This window comes from Xyrauchen texanus, chromosome 22 (genome assembly GCF_025860055.1).
Source record: "Xyrauchen texanus isolate HMW12.3.18 chromosome 22, RBS_HiC_50CHRs, whole genome shotgun sequence".
Lineage (NCBI taxonomy): Eukaryota > Metazoa > Chordata > Actinopteri > Cypriniformes > Catostomidae > Xyrauchen > Xyrauchen texanus.
This window is the reverse complement of record NC_068297.1, coordinates 16614410-16634507: the sequence shown is the minus strand read 5'-3', so window position 1 is coordinate 16634507 and position 20098 is coordinate 16614410. Positions and strand designations below refer to the sequence as shown.

Genomic DNA, 20098 nt, shown 5'->3' with positions numbered 1-20098 from the left:
ACAGCTAAACAAGAGGATAAGTACATCAGAGTCTCTAGTTTGAGAAACAGATGCCTCACATGCCGCTCAACACCCGTTTCATGTACAACAGTAAAGAGAAGTCTCAGGGGTGCAGGCCTTATGTTAAGAATTACAAAGAAAAAGCCACTTTTGAAACAGAAAAACAAAAAGAAAAGGTTAGAGTGGGCAAAGAAACAGAGACATTGGACAACAGATAATTGGAAAAGAGTGTTATGTATCTTAACCACACTGAGCTTTTGTGGGATCAGCTGGACTGTAAGGTGCTTGAGAAGTGCCCGCCAAGACAGCCACATCTATGGCAAGTGCTACAGGAAGTGTGGGGTGAAATGTCACCGGAGTATCTGGACAAACTGACAGCTAGAATGACAAGGACCTGCAAATCTGTGATTGCTGCACATGGAGGATTTATGATGAGAACTCTTTGAAGTAGTTTAAGAATTTCTGAAATTTTGTTTTTTAAATTGTAATAGTAATTTTTCACAATATTAATGTCCTGACTATACATTGTGATCAGTTAAATGCCACTTTGGTGAATAAAAGTACAAATTTCATTCCATAAGAGCAAAATCTAAACATTATTCCAAACGTTTGCATTTGTATTTTGCCGCCAGTGTATTAAACTCACCATTTTTAAAAATGGAAATCATATGAGTTTTCTTGTATCACAATAAACAGGGTTCCCACTCTTTTCAATGCACAATTTCCCAGGACATTTCCAGGACACTTTAATGTGCCCAACAAGTGTAATTTTTAAGCAAAAACACATTTAAATTGAGGTTTTATTTTGACATTTTTGTGTGTTTTTGATGGTAGTTTCTCTCCTCCAGATAAGCAGTTTGCTCCATGGCCCAGTGTGATTATTAATCCCTGTAAAGCTGTGATTTAATTAAATACATAATCTGTATGTGCTGCACACTTCTGAGTGCTCTTCTCTCTGTCATCTCACACACACACACAAGAGCGTGCATGATGATCATGATGAAGTATTTTTACAAGCAGTCGGCTTCACACATTCAATTTGAAGTCCACATCACTTGCAGATTAGATACTTTTACAGTTTAATTATCACACTGGGAAATATCGCAATTTTTATTTTTATTTATTGTGCATTTAAACATTAATCTTCATTTAAATATTTCATATTCCATGACATTCTGCAATCTTTTTTGCTAGATTCCATAATTCCATCTATGTTTTCCACATACTACATGTGGTGGCCATGGTATAAGCAGACTCAAATTGTTGAATTATTAAAAATGTATTCACATCCCGAGGTGTGAAGGGTGAATCACCACGCTACCAATTCAGGGTGTGAATTAGTTGTCAAAAAAAATCCATAGTCCGACCATCATCGTTGTCTTATTTGTTACTATATCAATACTTAAACTATTTTGTCAGAGCAAAGCAGAGCTGAAAGCAGAAGAGTGGAGAAAGTTTTTGTTAACTGGTTCATCAGTTAACCCAGCGTTTCTCAACAGGGGCGGTACCGCCCCCTAGGGGGCGTTTGGACAGTGTTGGGGGGCGGTGTGAACGAGGCAGCAGAGAGGGGGGCGCTCAGGCACAAATGGGGGGGCGTTACTCAGAGGTACTCAACAGGCGGCCTGCGCAAAAATTTTTTCAGCTCTTCTCCTTAGCCTATGTCTTCGTCTTGCTCGAATTACTGCTGCCACTTCACCAGGAGGTTATGCCAGGAGAGCCGCTTCCTAAGTTACACATGCTTTTAAGAGGCGGAGAATTTTCAGCGCAAAATAGAGGTGCGCTTTCACCGGCTTTTTCTGTACATAACGCGGAATACATAATTAGGCGCATAATTAGTGCTCAGGGCTCACACTAATGACCGTAATTAATACAAAAAAAGTGGCTGTTTTTGACGTCGTTTTTTCTTCGGTTCAGTTCAGGTGGCCGAGCTGTTGTCGTCTTTGTTCGTCATTTGAAATCAAATGACCGTTTGTAGGCTATTCAAATTTGAAGCCTAGTATAATTGAGTGCGCAAACGACCGCTGCTTTTTCATTGGCCATTTAGGTTAGTTACGTTATTGTTCACGTGATTGGTTCATCTTAAAAAAATTTGTGTGTGAGCCTGAATTTGTTTGAATTTCTAAATACATTTGCAATACCTTTCAAACAATCCATGTGTTTTTGCATTTTTTTCAAAACACAATATTACTCAACTTGAGGCTTTTACATGTAGTTTAAATACAATAAGAAACTTCTGTTTCAGTTTTTTTTTTTACCAAAAACTCAGGCTTCAGGTATCAGTGTTGCAATTGTTTGGCTGTAATAGTATTTCTGAAGTGTTTTTTTTTTTTTTGTTAAGAGGATCATGAAGAGGTCAGGGGGGCGTTTGTTCAAAAAAGGTTGAGAACCACTGAGTTAACCATTGACGTGGTTTCACAATGCACAGGCATTGACAGTAACAAAACAATAAAAATGTGTGTATTAGACTCCTATTAGGAGTCCCGATCATTACCATGTAACAAAAACCTTGTTAGCAATACAGTTCTCTTACGAGAGGTTCTCTCGTATTGCGTAAGCTAGCTTACGCTACGGGAAAGATTCATCTTTTCTGAGATATTGAAGCCAAAAAATTATCCTTAATTTTGTATCCATTGTCAACGCAGTGCAGCAGCTGCATACCTTGAGCAGGCTAGCTAGCGAGCTCATTGGTTGCTCTGCGGCAACTACTGCAGCCTATAGACGAACTTGAGTGAACTCGCGTCCAATGACAGGCGCCCGCGCCGTCACTGTATCAAAGCCCGCCAGAACGGGCGTGGCTAGAGTGCATATAAGCGTAAGTTCGTAGGCTGGAACCCTGATTTTCATCTATTCAGCGAAGCTCTTCGCATCTCTGAACTGCAGAAGCCGCATCGCCGTTCGAGGGGCATCTAGCAAGCTTGGACAGCGCTCGAAGAAGCCGGCCGTCTTCGCCACTTTCAGCCATCCTGTGAGCTACGCCATCCGGCGACGTATCCTTTTTAGAGCAAGCTAGTTCCTCAGCGAACTTCACAAAAAGAGCAACGAGCGTCTTTTTAAAGATGCCTCGCACCACCTGCGCCTCATGCCGCGCCCCTCTCAGCGCCGGAGACCGCCACCTCATCTGCACTCTCTGCCTGGGACTGGAACATGCAGAGCTCGCCCTCGCTGACGGCGGATGCGACCTCTGCGAGGAGCTTCCGATGTCGACCCTGCGGGCTCGACTCGAAGCACTCAAAACCGAAGCCGCCGCGCCGCCTTTCGTTTCGCCGCGCAGAAAGAAGCGCCGCTCCCAAAGGCTGCCGGAACCGGTATTAGAAGCGACTACCTCGCCGGAGCCTCTCCCTCGAGCCTCGCTTTCACCCTCCACGCCCCCCCAGGACACGCAGATGCCGCCGAGCGGCCGCACTGTTGCCATCTCGGATGACGAGGTGGAGGATAAGGGCTGCTGTTCCATCATGGCTTCGGACAGCGAGGAGTGGTCAGGCTCCCAAGCCTCCTCCTCGGCCCAGGAATCCAGCAGGACCCGCGCCAGAGTCGAGGAAGAACTAACGCGCCTCCTCACACAGGCCGTCGACCGCCTCGGGCTCGAGTGGTCACCGCCCTCTGAGCAGGCTCCCAACAGACTCGATGGCTGCTTTCTTCAGAGCCGTCGCCGCGCAGCGCCCGCGGCCCGGGCCGCTCCCTTCTTGCCGGAACTCCACGCCGAGCTCTCTAAATCGTGGAACGCGCCTCTCTCGGACAGGAACCGTCGGTGGACGGTGCCACCGAGAGGGGCTACTCTTCCATCCCCCCGGTCGAGGATTCGGTAGCAGCACACCTTTGCCCGCCCTCCGCGAGATGGCGGTGTAAGCCAGTGCTCCCGTCTAAGGCCTGCAGAACTACTTCCGCCTGTGTTGGACACGCCTATGCCGCCGCCGGCCAAGCCGCATCTGCTCTGCATTCCATGGTTTTACAGATCCTCCAAGCGGACCTCCTTCGAGAGTGGGATGAGAAAGGCAGGCACCCAGAGGCTGTTTCAGATCTAAGGAGCACGACGGATCTCTCCCTTCGCGCCACCAAAGCTGCAGCTCAAGCCCTAGGGAAGTGCATGGCCGCGCTGACTGTGACCGAGAGACACCTACGGCTAACGCTAGCCGACATGGGAGAAGCTGAATGCTCCACGTTCCTCAACACGCCGCTCTCTCCGTCTGGTCTCTTCGGTTCCGCGGTGAGTGGCATTGTTGACCGTTTCTCGGAAGTCCAGAAAACCACCCAAGCCATGAATCTCTTCCTGCCTCGTCGCGCTAGCTCCTCTGCAGGCTGCCCACATGACCAGCCTCCTGCACGAGCCTCTTCACAGCGCCCAGCTCAGCAAAGCCAGACTTCTCAGCGTCGACAGGGCGGCCGCCCTAGAACGCACTCAGACAGCCGCCGCAGACCGCCGCCCCCCCGCGGGCCTCGGCCTAAGTTTGCGCTGAAACCTGAGCAACCGAAGTAGCTCCTCCTAGCTTTGTTGAGGAAACGACGGCTCAGTCCCGCCGCGGCCGGACCACCGTCAAAGCTTCGCCCCCTGTCAGTCCCCTTCTCTCAGGCTACTGCAGTGGTGGATTCAGCAGCCAACAAGCCGGTGATACTGCCCGCTTGCCTGCACTCAAATGCCGTTTTCACGGCGACCCAAAGAAATCTTGTAAAAAGCAAACATGCCTTATGTGTAGAAAATGTGCCCACAATCCAGTGTTCACCCCTACACACAAGCATTACACTTCCCGTGTCCCTATCAGAGCCCACTCACATAAAGCGGGCACAGCCAGCTCGAGTGTTAGAGTCAATAAACGCGCCCACGAATCCGTGCGCGCGCCCCTTCTCTGCCCGCTCTGTCACACGGCCAGCAAACACCTCTCTGTATGTAAGTCCCATGCCCGTGACTAAGCTCGCGCATCACTTCACAGATGTGACTCTTTCCCCATTCACCTCAATCGGGAAGTCACTCACAGAACAGCCTGTCCCTGCTGTCTGCGAGCAGTCATGCATAAGCACAGTAAGCGCGCTCACACATTCTGTTCAGCTCGCTGTGTGCGGCAATCAGGGCGACTTGGCCATTCACCCTCTAGCGTTACGCTTCAAAGCGTGGAAAGCTATCCCAGGGATATCCAAATGGGTGTTAAGCACAATAAAACAGGGCTATTTGCTACAGTTCGATCGCCGCCCTCTCCGCTTCAGAGCGCGGCTCGAAACTACTGTGAACTTGGAAGCAGCCTGCATGCTTCATTCAGAAATAGCAAACCTTCTGTGCAAAAGGGCCATAGAGAGAGTGCCACCTTCACTGAGCGAGTCGGGGTTTTACAGCCGTTATTTTCTTGTCCCCAAGAAAGACGGCGGCCTCAGACCAATATTAGATCTCAGGGTTTTGAACAAGGTGCTCGCAAAAAGACAGTTCAAAATGCTTACAATCAGGAAACTCCTCGCGCATGTGCGCCAGGGGGACTGGTTTATTTCTCTCGATCTGAAAGATGCCTACTTTCAGATTCAGATAAATCCCCGTCACAGGCCATTCTTGAGATTCGCCTTCGACGGCCAGGTTTATCAATACACCGTCCTTCCGTTCGGCCTGTCTTTAGCACCCGTACTTTCACGAAGTGCATGGATGCGGCGCTCGCACCCCTGCGGAGTCAGGGCTTGCGAATTCTGAACTATTTGGACGATTGGCTGATTTTGGCCCAGTCACATACGGAGCTTCTGTCCCACAGGACAGTTCTCCTCAGTCATCTGAACAGTTTGGGTCTTGCAGTCAATTGGACCAAGAGCTCACTACAGCCCAGTCAGGCAATTTCCTTCCTTGGAATAGAACTAGACTCCATGGCGATGACGGCTCGCTTATCTACACAGCGCGCGCGCCGTGTTCAGCGACTAGCCGCGTCCTTTCAGATGAACAGCCTCACACCTCTGAAAAAATTTAAGAGAATGCTAGGTTACATGGCCTCAGCCGCAGCAGTACTTCAGCTGGGTTTACTGTGCATGCGCCCGCTTCAGCATTGGCTAAACACCCGCGCGTCTCGCCGGGCTTGGGCCACGGGCCGCCAGCCGATCCGAGTGACTCAGACCTGTATCTCAGCTCTGCAGCCCTGGGCAGTGACCGAATGGTATCAGCGGGGAGTGACGATGGGAGCTGTATCTCGCCGAAAAGTCATCTCGACAGACGCGTCCAACACGGGTTGGGGCGCGGTCTGCAAGGGCTCTCCGGTTTTTGGCCTATGGTCAGTTCAGGAAAAGCTCCTTCACATAAATTGTCTGGAAATGATAGCGGTCGAGTACGCGCTCGTGCGCTTCCTCCCGGTCATTCAGGGTCACCACGTCCTGGTCCGTTCGGACAACAGATCTGTGGTATCCTATCTAAACCGTCAGGGCAGTGTCAGATCCAGGACCCTCTTCTATCTGACAAAACGCATACTGAGTTGGTCCCAGTGCCACCTGCGCTCGCTGAGGGCGACGCACATGCCAGGCCACCTGAACGACGGCCCAGACAGACTGTCCAGAGACAATATTTCCCCAGGGGAATGGTCCCTGCACGCTCAAACAGTCCAGAAGTTATGGAGCATATTCGGCAGAGCAGAGATAGACCTCTTTGCGTCAGAAGAGAACTCTCACTGCCCAGTATTTTTCTCGAAAAGCGAGGACTCGCTGGCCCAGGACTGGCCCAACCGCCCGCTCTACGCCTTCCCTCCAGTCTCGCTATTGCCACAGGTAATGCAGAGGATCAGGGAAACGCGTCACTTGGTGCTCCTCATAGCCCCGCGCTGGGAGAATCAGACATGGTTCCCGGAGCTTACGCAGCTGTCACTGACAGCCCCGTGGCCCATTCCAGTGAGAGCAGATCTCCTCTCTCAAGCTCGCGGCACGATCTGGCATCCCCACCCAGAGCGCTGGGCGCTACACGCGTGGGGGATCAACGACTACCCGTCGCTTTGCCAGAAGGAGTAATAAACACTATCATACACGCTAGAGCCCCTTCCAGGAGAAGACTCAATGCGTCAAAATGGTCTGTGTTTTCAAAATGGTGCACCGACAGAGACCTGGACCCACGGACATGTGGGGTGTCGTCGCTGCTCATGTTTTTACAAGAGCTGCTGGATAAGGGCAGATCCCCATCCACGCTCAAAGTGTACGTGGCGACCATCGCGGCGTTCGCTGAACCCCTGCACGGCCAGTCACTAGGAAAAAAACGAGCTGGTCATCCGCTTCCTCAGGGGAGCTAGAAGGATGAACCCCCCACGCCCCCCATCGGTTCCTATCTGGGATCTTTCCGTAGTTCTCGAAGCTATGAAAGCCCCCCTTTCGAACCGCTTCAATCCGTGGATTTGAAATACCTTTCACTCAAAACCGTTTTTCTAACTGCCCTGTCATCAGTTAAACGTGTGGGAGACCTTCACGCGCTCTCTGTCAGCGCTGCGTGTCTTGAGTTTGGACCAAGTGACTCCAAGGTCATTTTAAAGCCTAGACGCGGCTAATCCCCAAGGTGATTGGTACTCCTTTCAGAGCACAAATCATTTCCCTATCGGCGCTGCCAGCATCCGATAGCGAACGTGACGCCAATCTCCTTTGCCCAGTCAGAGCACTGAGATTGTATACTGCACGCTCCGCCTCCTTCAGACGCTCTGAGCAGCTTTTCGTTTCGTTCGGAGGGCGCACCAAAGGTTTCGCCGCCTCGAAACAGACACTGTCTAGATGGATAGTGGACGCTATTGCTGCCGCGTACGCGTCAAAAGACCTACCATGCCCGTTCGGCATTAGGGCTCACTCCACTAGAGGCATGGCCTCCTCGTGGGCATGGTCCAGCGGGATTTCCATTCACGACATATGTGTGGCAGCGGGCTGGGCTTCCCCCTCCACCTTTGTCAGATTTTACAATCTGGAAGTGCCCGCCCTGCAGGCAAAACTACTAGCGGTTTAATACGCTACAGCTCCCCTGGTGAGCTGCACTGACGGGACACATTCCACACAGACCGGCACCGCCGCTCTATCTTTCCCTTCCCACTATGTGCTTATGTATTACACACACACTGGCCCGCACTCTTGCCGGCCAAATATTATTCCCCCACTCACAAGGGCTCCCCCGGGTCCCCCCACCCCCGGGGCTCATGCAGTGGATGCTTGGCGTGCACGGCGTTGACAATGGGTTCCCGTAGCGTAAGCTAGCTTACGCAATACGAGAGAACCTCTCGTAAGAGAACGAATCGGTTACCTAACGTAACCTCGGTTCTCTCTAGATGAGGGAACGAGCAGTGCGTAGCCGGCCGTGCTCGCGCCACGAGCAATTTTCGCTTCATTCAATGAAAACCAGGGTTCCAGCCTACGAACTTACGCTTATATGCACTCTAGCCACGCCCATTCTGGCGGGCTTTGATACAGTGACGGCGCGGGCGCTCGCTAGCTAGCCCGCTCAAGGTATGCAGCTGCTGCACTGCGTTGACAATGGATACAAAAGTAAAGGGTAACTAAACACCTGCTCAGAGTCTGACTCCACCCACTAGAAATATTTGAAAATGCAAGAAAAGTGAGCAGACCCCGGCGGAACGAACCGAGTGCGGGGATGAGCGGGGGGGGGGTGGGGGGGGTGGGGGGGTGCACCTGAGACTAATTGACAGCTGCTGTCAGACTCTATGTTATTATTATTCCTCACACGGTCGCAAGACGACATGTACATGAATCTGGCGTGGTGAGCTGGAACCTGCTTACGTCAGCTGTCACCTCTTACGTCACGAAGTACCGCAACAGCCAATAGGAAAATTCAACTGCAGTAGCCACCGTTCAACCTGAAGAGGGCAGCACTCAGACGTTTTTACACCATATATTGTAGAATTAAAACACATTATACACAAATGTCAAAAAAATTACTTAAATCAATGACCAGTACTAATAAAGCCCCATGCTTACAGATCATTAACTAAAAAAAGTTGGTTTAGGGTTTAGTTACCCTTTAAGGATAATTTTTTGGCTTCAATATCTCAGAAAAGATGAATCTTTCCCGTAGCGTAAGCTAGCTTACGCAATACTCGTTCCCTCATCTAGAGAGAACCGAGGTTACGTTAGGTAACCGATTCGTTTTACAATATGAAAATATTTTCTAGGACAAATAATTATTTTCCAGGACATTTAGATATTTTTCCATTACTTTTCCATGACTGGAAAACTGCATTGCAAACTGCCAGGTTTTTCAGGACTTGTGGAAACCCTGATAAAGTGAACATAGGGGTACATTTTAAACAATTTCCCTAGGTTTGAGCATATTATGCTATGTTTTTTGCCATGTACCAGGAAACTACTAACTAACTTTTAACAAGACAAATGGCAATCCATTAAGAAATGTATTTCTCTAATTAAAATCTTTTAAACAAAACATGTTTTCTTGGAAATATTGTTTTAATTGGTAATTATTTCATAGATTTTTACTATGTCCTTAATTTCACTTTCCATCCTATTAGTCTTTTGTTCTGTAATTCTGTGTTTTATTTAACAAAAGCAATGTCCTTAATATTACCATCCTCCAGGAAATTACTTAATTATGTTGGGAAATCAACATTCTGTGATGTTTTCTGTATTGTTTTTTTAATGTACACATACTATTTTGTATGTTTGTATGTACTAGTTGGTTTGTTTCTCTCCAAAACATTCTATCCTGTTAAAAGCTTACAGAAACTGAAATGATATTATTAAAAAAAAAATACATTTTCACACACACAAAAAAAACCCCCAAATCAATTAACTTCGAATTGACACCTTTGCGTAAGCTAACTCTGAATCCCTAATTGAGCAATGGCTAACTTCAGCTCTTTATTTCCATCCTGTAAGGTTCCATCCTTTTAATCTTCTTGTCTTTGAGTAAACTATCAAGTTTTGAGTTTATTTTTTATCAAGTTAATCAAGTTTGAGGGTCTGGTATATTAAAAAAAAAAATTTTTTTGTTGCAGAGCCCAAAAGATGCTGCATAACAGGAACGATTCATCATATCACCTCTGACATATAATACATGACTGCAATTTAAAAGTTAGACTGTGTATGAGACACAATGCCTCTAAACTTTTACTTGTGGTTAATAGCTTTAATAATTTCTTTGTGAGTATTGGACCAAAACTGGCAGAAGACATTCCACATCCATTGTTATCTGAAGATTGGAATGAGAATTTAATAGAAAGAAATCCAAACTCAATGTTCCTTACAGCAGTGGAAGAAAAATAAATAATTGATATTGTAAATAAATGTAAATACAAAACATCTACTGATTATAATGAAGCTGATATGAAAATTGTGAAAAAAGTTATTGAGGGGATCTCAAAACCAATAACATACATATGTAATTTATCATTTCAAACCAGTACTTTTCCAAATAAAATGAAAATAGCTAAAGTTGTGCCGCTGTATAAAACTGGGGATAGACATAACTTCACAAATTACAAGCCTGTTTCTCTACTTCCACAATTCCCCAAAATTTTAGAAAAATTGTTCACTAACAGATTAGACAATTTTTTTTTAACTTTCCGTTCGTCAATATGGATTCAGATCAAACAGCTTGACAACATTGGCATTAATTGATTCAATAAAGGAAATTACGAAAGCCACAGATCATAAACAGTATGCAGTTGGCGTTTTCATAGATCTTAAAAAAAGTTTTGACAATCAATCATAACATATTAATCAATAAATTGGAATTGTATGGGATCAGGGGTGTAGTATTGCACTTGGTGAAAAGTTATTTAAGTGACAGGAAACAATTTGTGAAGTTGGGGGAATATTCATCGTCGTGCTTGGACATTGTTTGTTGCGTCCCTCAGGGGTCAGTACTGAATAAAGCAAAGAATGTTCTAGACCACATATCACTCTACCTTCTTTATTGTGCTCTGATATTACCATATTTAAATAATTGTGCGGAGGTTTGTGGCAATACTTATAAAAACAGACTAGCATCACTCTCTATGTTGCAAAAAAGAGCCATAAGGACAATTCATAATACTGATAATAGAGATCACACAAATTTATTATTTTTAAAAATCAAAAGACATTGAAATTCACTGATCTAGTTCATTTTTAAACAGCACAAATAATGTATATGGCAATATTCAAAAACTGTTTTTAATCGAGAAGGGAGATATAATTTCAGGGGGGAGTTCAACTTAAAACATCTTTGTGTCCGTACAACTTTAAAATGTTTTTGTATTATATATGTGGTGTGAAGTTGTGAAATGGATTAAGTTCAGTGATCAAGCAATGTCCAAGCATGACCCAGTTTAAAAAGCAGTATAAAAATATGTTTTTTTACAAGGTACAGGGAGGAAGAAAGGTTTTGAATAAGGGGATTATTTATTTTTACATTATTATTTATGGTGGATATTTACATATGAAAATATGTATGTTTTCTTTGTATTTTTTTAGTGTGAGGGAATAAACATTTATATGCGTAGTAATTGTAAATAATATATTAATATAGGATTAAAATGATATAATTATGAAGCCAATTTGATGATTATTAACTAGAGGTGGAGAAGGGGTAGGATTAAATACGTTTATGCTTCTTCCTACATGTATAAGTTAATATTGTTTTGTTTATTGTATTTTTATTATGGTATTATTTTTACATGTTCGAAATAAAAAGTTTTTTTCATTCATTCAAAAATTTCATGGCTCAGAAATCAAAGAACAAACACTGGCAGCCTGGCACGGGCTGAGCATGCCAAGAACAAAGACCAACCCCCTGCATCTTTGCATGCTTAGTCTAGTCCAGAGCCCTGACTGCTACATTAATGTCAAGGTGTACAGAAAGTCTTCACTCAAACATAATAAGATAAAATTATTATTCTTTCCTCAGTCATGTTAAATTGTTCCAAGTTAGATTAACTACATCTTCTATTGTAATGTAATCCAACATGTACCACTCACCTTAGTTTCATTGGGATTTTCCACCTTAATTTCACCCTGCAGGGAGGACAAGGACAAATTATTTATGTTTACAAAGACAAATCTTCAATTATATGGAAAAATTTGTTTCACAACTGAAAATAGAGCAGGATGAGTGTGAGATAAATGTGTGTAATCACCAGTTTCAGAGGCCGCAGTGATCCGACAAAGGGGGTCGGGAAGCCCCAGTTCTCAGGGCGTGGATATACTCCTTCCTCCAATACGGCCAAGAGTCCCTGGAAACCTGGATCACTAAAGACCAGCCATCTACACACACAGAGACATTTTGGTTTTGACTTCTATTGTCTTTATAGCAAGCTAATGATAGAGAAGACACACACACAAGACTAATTGGGTGTAACGGGAGATGTGCAGTGGGTGTTCATTTCAACAGTTATTTTATACAACAGTTATAAAACAAAAAGAAAATCTGTAAAATGTTCATATGGTGTTGCAATCTCCCAAAAGATAACTTTAATTTCAAAATGCAAAACAGGCTTTTTAAAGTTTCGGAAATGAACAAACAAGGCAGAAAAAAAAAAAAGGTTCCAAAATACCATCCAACAGGCAACAACATTCCAACACACCCACACAACACCCCCACCCACCCACCCATCCACACACACACACCTCAAATCACAAGTCACATGCTTTAACCTCAAAAACTTTGCATATTAACATGAAGTGATGGCAAATATAAAGCACGTCTTTCACCTTACTGAGAGATCTATTTTTCTTATCTCAAATGTTATCAACATGGTAAAAATTAACAATGTCATAAAGCTGTAGAATTGCAAAGCAATGTTTATGTAATGTATATAATGGTGTTGTACATTTTTAAAAAGCTGCGTTTTCATCAAGATTCCTTATAAATGGCAGCGCTGGCAATATATTTAGGATCAGAACCTCACTTACACTCCAGAATGGACCATAATGGACCCAGTACTCAGAGGACTACCAAACAAACTGATCTCTATGGTGTCATCACAGAATGAAGCCATTCGGCCCATCCCATTCAGATCTGTGAACAAGTCGATTTTTGGTAGACTGTAGTCCTGAAAGGACAATATCAGTGCAAGTTAGCAATGCGAAGCTGAAAACAAAATAACGTATATTTTTGATGATGAAAATAAGACTATAAAAATTAGATTAATTTAAGAGTTTTGAGAAATTGTCTCAGTACTGAGGTCAACTGCTGTTGCATGTGACTCTTACAGTTCTAAATTAATCCAGAACAAACTTGTTAGACTCACCCTCAATGCAAGTCTAATGGAGCCAATGACCATGGGTGTGGTTGGGAGTGGCAAGCCATTTGGCCCTACCTCCCCACTGGGCTCTGTCTCCGCCCACTCATTTACAACTTCTGCTGGCCCCTCCTCCAAAGCGATAGAACGGCCCTGGAAGCCTGGCTTTTCATACAGCTGCCAGCTAACAGGAAAAGTCAGGAAACATCAGTAGGTTTATAAAACCTTCAACAGATTCATGATCATAATGGTGATGGCATGTGATTTGCCTTGTTCCTCATTCTTGTTACAGCTAAATTGAATAAAAGGTATTTGTGCATGCATTTCTATGACTAACAAGGTGATAATAAGGTATAAATGTTGCATGTAAGAGCATTAGTATCAAAATAAGCACAGATCAAACCATATTCACATTTCAATGACACATTTGATTCTTTGTTTTTCTGAGAGCGGTCAGATGAGTTTGGAGTGTGCTTTTAAAATTAATCAAACCTTGAAAAAACTTCCTCAAAGTATGTCAAGATTTGTAACATTCAGAGAAATCATAATGCGTTTACACAAAAGTAGTCTTACCAGCCCCTGACGACCTTTAAGGATATGACTGGAGAGAGATTCAGCGAGGTGGCATCTTCTAAATCTCTGAACACCTCATATGCCTCTCCGCCAAACTGAGCTTGCTGATATATCACAATCTATAAACAGGATTCAGATGAACAATAAAAATGTCAACCCTCTGCTGAAATTTGTGGCTATAATCACTGGCTAGTATCTCCTTGCTTTGACAAAAGAAAGTAATGAACTGGAAATCAACAATAAACTATACATTTATTATAATCTATAATATACTCTATATTCGCCAAAGATTAGATTTATAATTTTTTTTATTATCTCCCCAATTTGGACTGCCCAATACCCAAATGCGCTCTAGGTCCTCGTGGTGCCATACTGACTCGCCTCCGGGTGGCGGAGGACGAATCTCAGTTGCCTCCGCATCAGAGACCGTCAATCCGTGCATTTTATCACATATCTTGTTGAGCGTGTTACCGCGGAGACGTAGCGCGTGTAGAGGCCCACGCTATTCTCTGCGGCATCCACACACAACTCACCAAGTGCCCCATCGAGAGCGAGAACCACACATTATAGCAACCACGAGGTGGTTACCCCATGTGACTCTACCCTCCCTAGGAACGGGCCAATTTGGTTGCTTAGGAGACCTGGCTGGAGTCACTCAGCACGCCCTGGATTCAAACTAGTGACTCCAGGGGTGGTAGTCAGCATCAATACTTGCTGAGCTACCCAGACACTAAAGATTAGATTTATTAAATGTGTAACCTCATTCATTTTGCCATACCTTTCCAGGCCGTCTGTGGAAGCCTCTTACAGTGGGTGTCTAGGAATTAAAAATCTCAGTTAATATTCGAATATTATCTCCATTAGGAAGAAGTGTTCTTAAAGACTTTTAAAACTATTTTGCAAAACAGAATGGATCTTCAGTTTAAAACAGTTCTCAGCACTGATAAAGTACTGTCCTACATGAAAGGAGAAAAAGCAACGCTTCACTCATCCCAGCAACAATTAGTGGTCGACCCATATGTTTTTTTTTAATGACCAATGCCGATATCCAGAGAGCAAGGTGGCCGATAGGCTGATATATAACACAATTTAATATACAGTAGTAACTAACATAAATAAAAAAAATGCAAAAAAAAAAAAAGAAACTTTTTAGCACTATATTTACTCAATTTCACACAAAACATTAACTTTGTAAAAAACATTAAAAAAATTAAATAGATAGCAGTTTCTTCTGATTTCTGTTTAGTCATCAAATTTTTGTAATTCATTTACACGAACAAATTGTGAATATATTAGGAAGAAGGAAATAATAGTACACAGTAGTACACGTTAGCAATTGCATTTTCTCAAAAAGTACCGCATTAAACCTTGGGTGAAATTGTACATACAGTGCATAGTGAATAAGATGTTTACTCATAGCACCCGTAAAGTGCTTTTACCTTGAAGTTGCACCACAGATTATTTAGAAGAGACAGGCCAATTCTATTAAAATGAAAGGGAAAAATTTGAATGCCCAACTGTAGCCAACGGTCAGCGGATGTAGATAGGTAGTCCCACCTTACAGGTAAAAGAGCCAATCACCTTTTAGATACAGAGATCGCCGGTCAATCAACTTGAGAACGCGCATGCGCATTAGCTATAAAAGTTGGGAAAATTGCTTTTTTTGTTGTTGCGTAATCTAAGGTAAAGAAGCAACATATATGGTACCGGTGTTGTCAGATTTTACTGCTGATTTGAATAATGTTCTTTGATCGTAATCTTGACCAACCGTTTCTGAGATTTTTGTCTTTCACCATTCAAGTAGATAGGAGCTATACTTTCATGACTGGAAACAGTTTACCGAGAGAGTTTCAAACATGGCCGACAGAAGACTGACTTGATAGAAAGACTTTGTTTGCACTCACGTGCTCGTGCAGATCCAGCACGAGCAGCAATCTCCTGACAGTTTAAATAAATATTCGTTTTATTTATATTTGCCTTTTATCATTATAAAAGTGACAGGGAACTGTTGAGGAGAGACTGTTAGAATAAGGGCTTTAGAGGAAGATAAATGAGCACTCCACAGGATGCAGAATTTGTGTGAGGTTGGGTTATTACATCTGTTTAAACGAGAAACACACATATCATAAAGATATGCAGACTGTTTAAATGTTGCACACTGGTCTATTATTGTAGTAACATGATGGCACATAACAACAAAATTAACCATGACTGGTCATTTACATGTCTCAGTCGCTTCACATGCAAGCAGGTGATTCTCAGTGCTCTCAAGAAACAAATCAGCCACAGAGGAATATTTATCGGACTCGGCGATATATCGGTCGACCACTAACAAAAAATATATTAAAAACAAAATGTTTTAATATATAAAATTACATGATTATGTATGCTAGATTAAGATCTGCGCACACACACACACACGTATATCTGTATATAGCTAATATGTCAGGAATAGCGTGCTCACAACTAGGCTATGGCTCTGACAAAAATTAACTTTTTTTACATACAGGACATTTTGTACTGTTTCATCATCACACTCACCTCTGCACAAGTTGATGAAAGGATGGTGGGTGTAGGCAGTGTCAATGGTTGAATAGTGTTAGATGGAGATGTTAATCCTGAAACGCCTTGCAGGCCCATGTTTGCAGTAAAAGTGCAAGAAGTGCTGCTAACGTCCAGTGGAGAAAGAGAACTGGTGTCAGGCCTTTGCTGACTCGTTGCATTTGATCCTTTGCCTTCATTCATGTATTTCTCTAAAAAGTCAGGCAGCTTGACTTCTGAGAATGTCGGAAAGGGAGGAGGTGTGGATGGACTCTTTATTGAATCAACAATTCTGCCTGTTACATTGCCTTGATCTAGCAAATTACCAAGCCCTTCTTTTTGAGTTGTGACAGCATGTGATAGAGGCATGCCTTTCTTCTCTCCTAAGATTGGCACTGGCTCTGGAGGTGGTGTTGTAGGTGACTGAATGCCATTAATGAGAGAACTGGGTTCAGTTCTGGCTTTTCTAGATACATTTTGAGAGTTCATGAGGTTTGAGATAATTGACATTCTTTCCAACCTTGAGGAGAGTTTTCCAGATCCGTCTGTGATGTTCTGGTTTTCACAATCATTTTTCTCCTGAGTGATTGCAACCTTTTCACCTTTGTCTTGTTCCCGTCTTGAAGAGAGTGCTTTATAAAGTAGGCTGTCCTCTGACCATTTGGATGGTGGGTTGTTTTTTGTCTCTTCATTTTTTTTCTTGATAATCATGGCTGGAGAGGGCTCTTTTGGTCCTGCAGTTTTTCTTGTACCAAACTGGAACTGTTCTGGATCAAATATCTTCTCAAAATTATCTTCTTTAATGGCAGGCATGGCAAAAGGCGGGGATGGCATCTTGTTCAGCACATGTTTTCTGGGCGGTAAAGAGAAAGGTGAACAGTGCTTCTTGATGTTGCAAATGAAATCCTCAAAATCATCAGAAGTGTCAAGCAGATTATCATCACTTGCAGAACAATCCATTCGTCTCTCTGTTTTCTTCTTCTCAAAACTTTGGTCAACATCTAACCAACTCGATGGTGCCTTGTTAGTTTTTGAGAGGATTGTGGAGTCGAAAGGAAGATTCTGAGATGTAAACTGGTGAAGACTTTGGTCAGCTGGAGGCTTCACTTTTTGCATGTTATTAGCTGGCATTTTATCTTTAGCCTTTATAGGGTCCTTGATTTTCACATGGGATTCTGTATTTTTAATTTGGACTTCACTCTTTATGTCCAGTTTGGAAGTTTGTTTATCTAGTATTTTTAGTGATGGACGTTTCTGCTCTAAAGTCTGATTGCCATTTTGAACAGATTCTGGTTTAGAAGAAGCCTCTGGACTTGTTATCACCGTTAATGGCATCTCAACAACTTTGTTTAACTTATTAATCTTATTCAGTTTGACAAACTCTGGGTTTGGAGATTTACTTGTGTCACCTAACTGTGCAGTTGCCACTGAGTTTTCCACACAGTGTTCTTTGGAATTAATCTTCTGTGTTGTCTCAGATAAATTCTCTGAAATGATGGCAAAGTATTTTTCCTGAGAAAAGCAAGACTGCTCCATAACTTCAGTGCTCAGATCACTGGATGTGTATTGACCAGTCTCTTGTATTGTGAATATATCATCTGCCTTTGCCAGGGCACGATTCTGTTCCTCCAACCCAACCTGGGCATTTTTAACAAGAGACTTCTCTTTAACAACATCCGATTGCTCTTCTGCTTTAACTTGGACCAGTAGTTCTGATTCAGTCTGTTGTTGGATGTATGGGCTTTCCTCAGAAAAGCAAGACAGCTCATTCCCTTGAGTGCTCAGATCGCAGGGTTTATAATGACCCATCTCTGGAACTGTGGAAATTTCATCTGCCTTAGCAACGGCACAATTGTCTTTCTCCAACCCAACCTCGCCATTTTTAACAAGAGATTTCTCTTTAACAACATCCGATTCTTTGTCTGGTGTTACATGGACATGTGAGTCCAATGAAACCAGTAAATCTGATTCTGTCTGTTGTTGGATGGATTGTAAATCACTGTTTTTTAAAAGTGGCTTGTCTGGTCTGATTTTATTCTCAGCATCTCCAGATTTTTCACCATTCTTTATCTCGGAAGTGGCTTTCAGTTGTTCATCAATATTTTCCACTTTGGCAGTGTCACTGTTAGATTTAAGAGAGGCTGTTGGTGTAATGGGAAAACTTGCAGTCTTCTCGACTGTGTCTATATTTGGATCTGAAGCTGCAGTTTGCTCTGTCTTCTTAAAATCTCTCTTGGATTTGGGTTTAGTGGGACTTTGGGGATGTGATGCAGCAGACGGAAAATCACCCACCTCCTTGAAAAGACAATTTGCTTTAAACTCTGGTGATGCCTTAACCAAAACATTTCTAGTGGTTTGTTCAAATCTAGAAGATTTGCCATCACTGACAGGACCGGTAACCAGGGATGACTCACTTCTCTCTGGCTTGGCAAATGGCAGTGAGGATGGTTGATATGACTCACTTTCTCCATGGGCAGCTTCTTCATCTGAGGGTTTCAGAAGACCCGTTGGTGTCATTCGAGGTAGTTTCCTTCCTGCTGGTGACACATCAGTCATGAATTTTTTGGGACTCTTTAGCCCACTAAGCTGGGTTTCATTTGTAGGCTTCTGCTTTTCAATTTTCTGCTCTGAATGGTTACTGGTTGGCACTGAGGATGAAAGTGAGCTTGTCTCTGCTTTGTTGTCCTGTGCAGCTGTTTTGCTACCAGTGTCACCTGATTTGACTTTTGCATCAGTCATTTTACTCTTTGAGTAGTGAAAACTACTCTTTAATGTTGGACTTCTGTCATCTGCAACTGACGGTTGTGTTTTTGACCTTTGTATATCTTTATATGCTCTGAATTCTGTGTTACATTTTGAACCAGAATTCTCCATTGAGGGTGGAGAGGATGGGGGTTTATCATATTTATCATTAGAGACTGATTTTTTTAGACTTCTTTTAGGTTTTGAAAGCGTGACCTGTTCTTTAGTGGATTGAGACGTTTTTGGTGTTGCTGAAGTGTACAAAACATCTTTCTCTTCCACTACTTTAGTGGGTGATATCTTCTGTGCTGAACTTATTGATCCTGCCTCATTCTGACATTTGGTGTTCATCTGACCTTCAACTTTTGAGGCAAAATCATATACTGTAACACCCTCTATCACTTTTTTTGGTTTGGAAAGGACCACTGATGCGGTTTTCTTAGGAATTTTGGACTTGATTTCAGTTGTTTTATTGAATGTAACTGGCTGCTCCTTCGCAGTTGGAGATTTAATCTCTTCTTGATCTGTGCGTTTCTGTGAAATCCTCCCTACTGTAGTAACTTCTATCTTTGATGCCTCAGACAGGCTTTTAATTTGAGACGTCACAGCTTTAGTTTTAGAGGCAACTTGTGGTGGAGGGCTCATAGTTTTAAATCCACCATTTAACCCACTGCCTGCTCTGTCTATACGCATGGGTGACACAGATGATTTCTGAGGACTGCTCATCGCAGTATTAAATAATCCTTTTTGACTTGTCATTTCTAGGAAATATGGTTCTTCCTTGATGTCTGTAGCGTCTGTATTTTTCGTTGAAATTTGAGTGGAGCTCTCAACATCCTTATCAAGAGGATGCTTTAACACACGTTCAGTGACTTCTACTGATGTATGTGCCTGTTGGTTGGATTTCTTGACATTCACACTATTGGTGGTTGATATTCTGTGGAAAGATGACAATGAGCTAAAGAGCTAAGAGACCATTATGGCAGAATCTATACATTCAGATTTAAAATATTGTCTGCTGAACAGGGGCATCACTTTAATAAAATAATCATTTAAATTGTTCAATTGTTAAAAAA

General features: G+C 43.2%; 1 protein-coding gene across 2 annotated transcripts in view; it reads right to left on the bottom strand.

Moving 5' to 3' along the window:
- LOC127662660 (beta/gamma crystallin domain-containing protein 1-like) overlaps positions 1-20098 on the bottom strand; it is a 60317-nt gene that overhangs the window by 7697 nt on the left and 32522 nt on the right. For both annotated transcript variants that reach the window (XM_052153948.1, XM_052153949.1), the window contains 7 exons: positions 16281-19959; positions 14518-14556; positions 13740-13858; positions 13176-13350; positions 12838-12977; positions 12063-12189; positions 11905-11940 (listed from right to left, as the gene is read on the bottom strand). In XM_052153948.1, the coding sequence (XP_052009908.1) occupies positions 11905-11940; positions 12063-12189; positions 12838-12977; positions 13176-13350; positions 13740-13858; positions 14518-14556; positions 16281-19959 (4315 nt within the window). The remainder of the gene's footprint in view (positions 1-11904; positions 11941-12062; positions 12190-12837; positions 12978-13175; positions 13351-13739; positions 13859-14517; positions 14557-16280; positions 19960-20098) is intronic.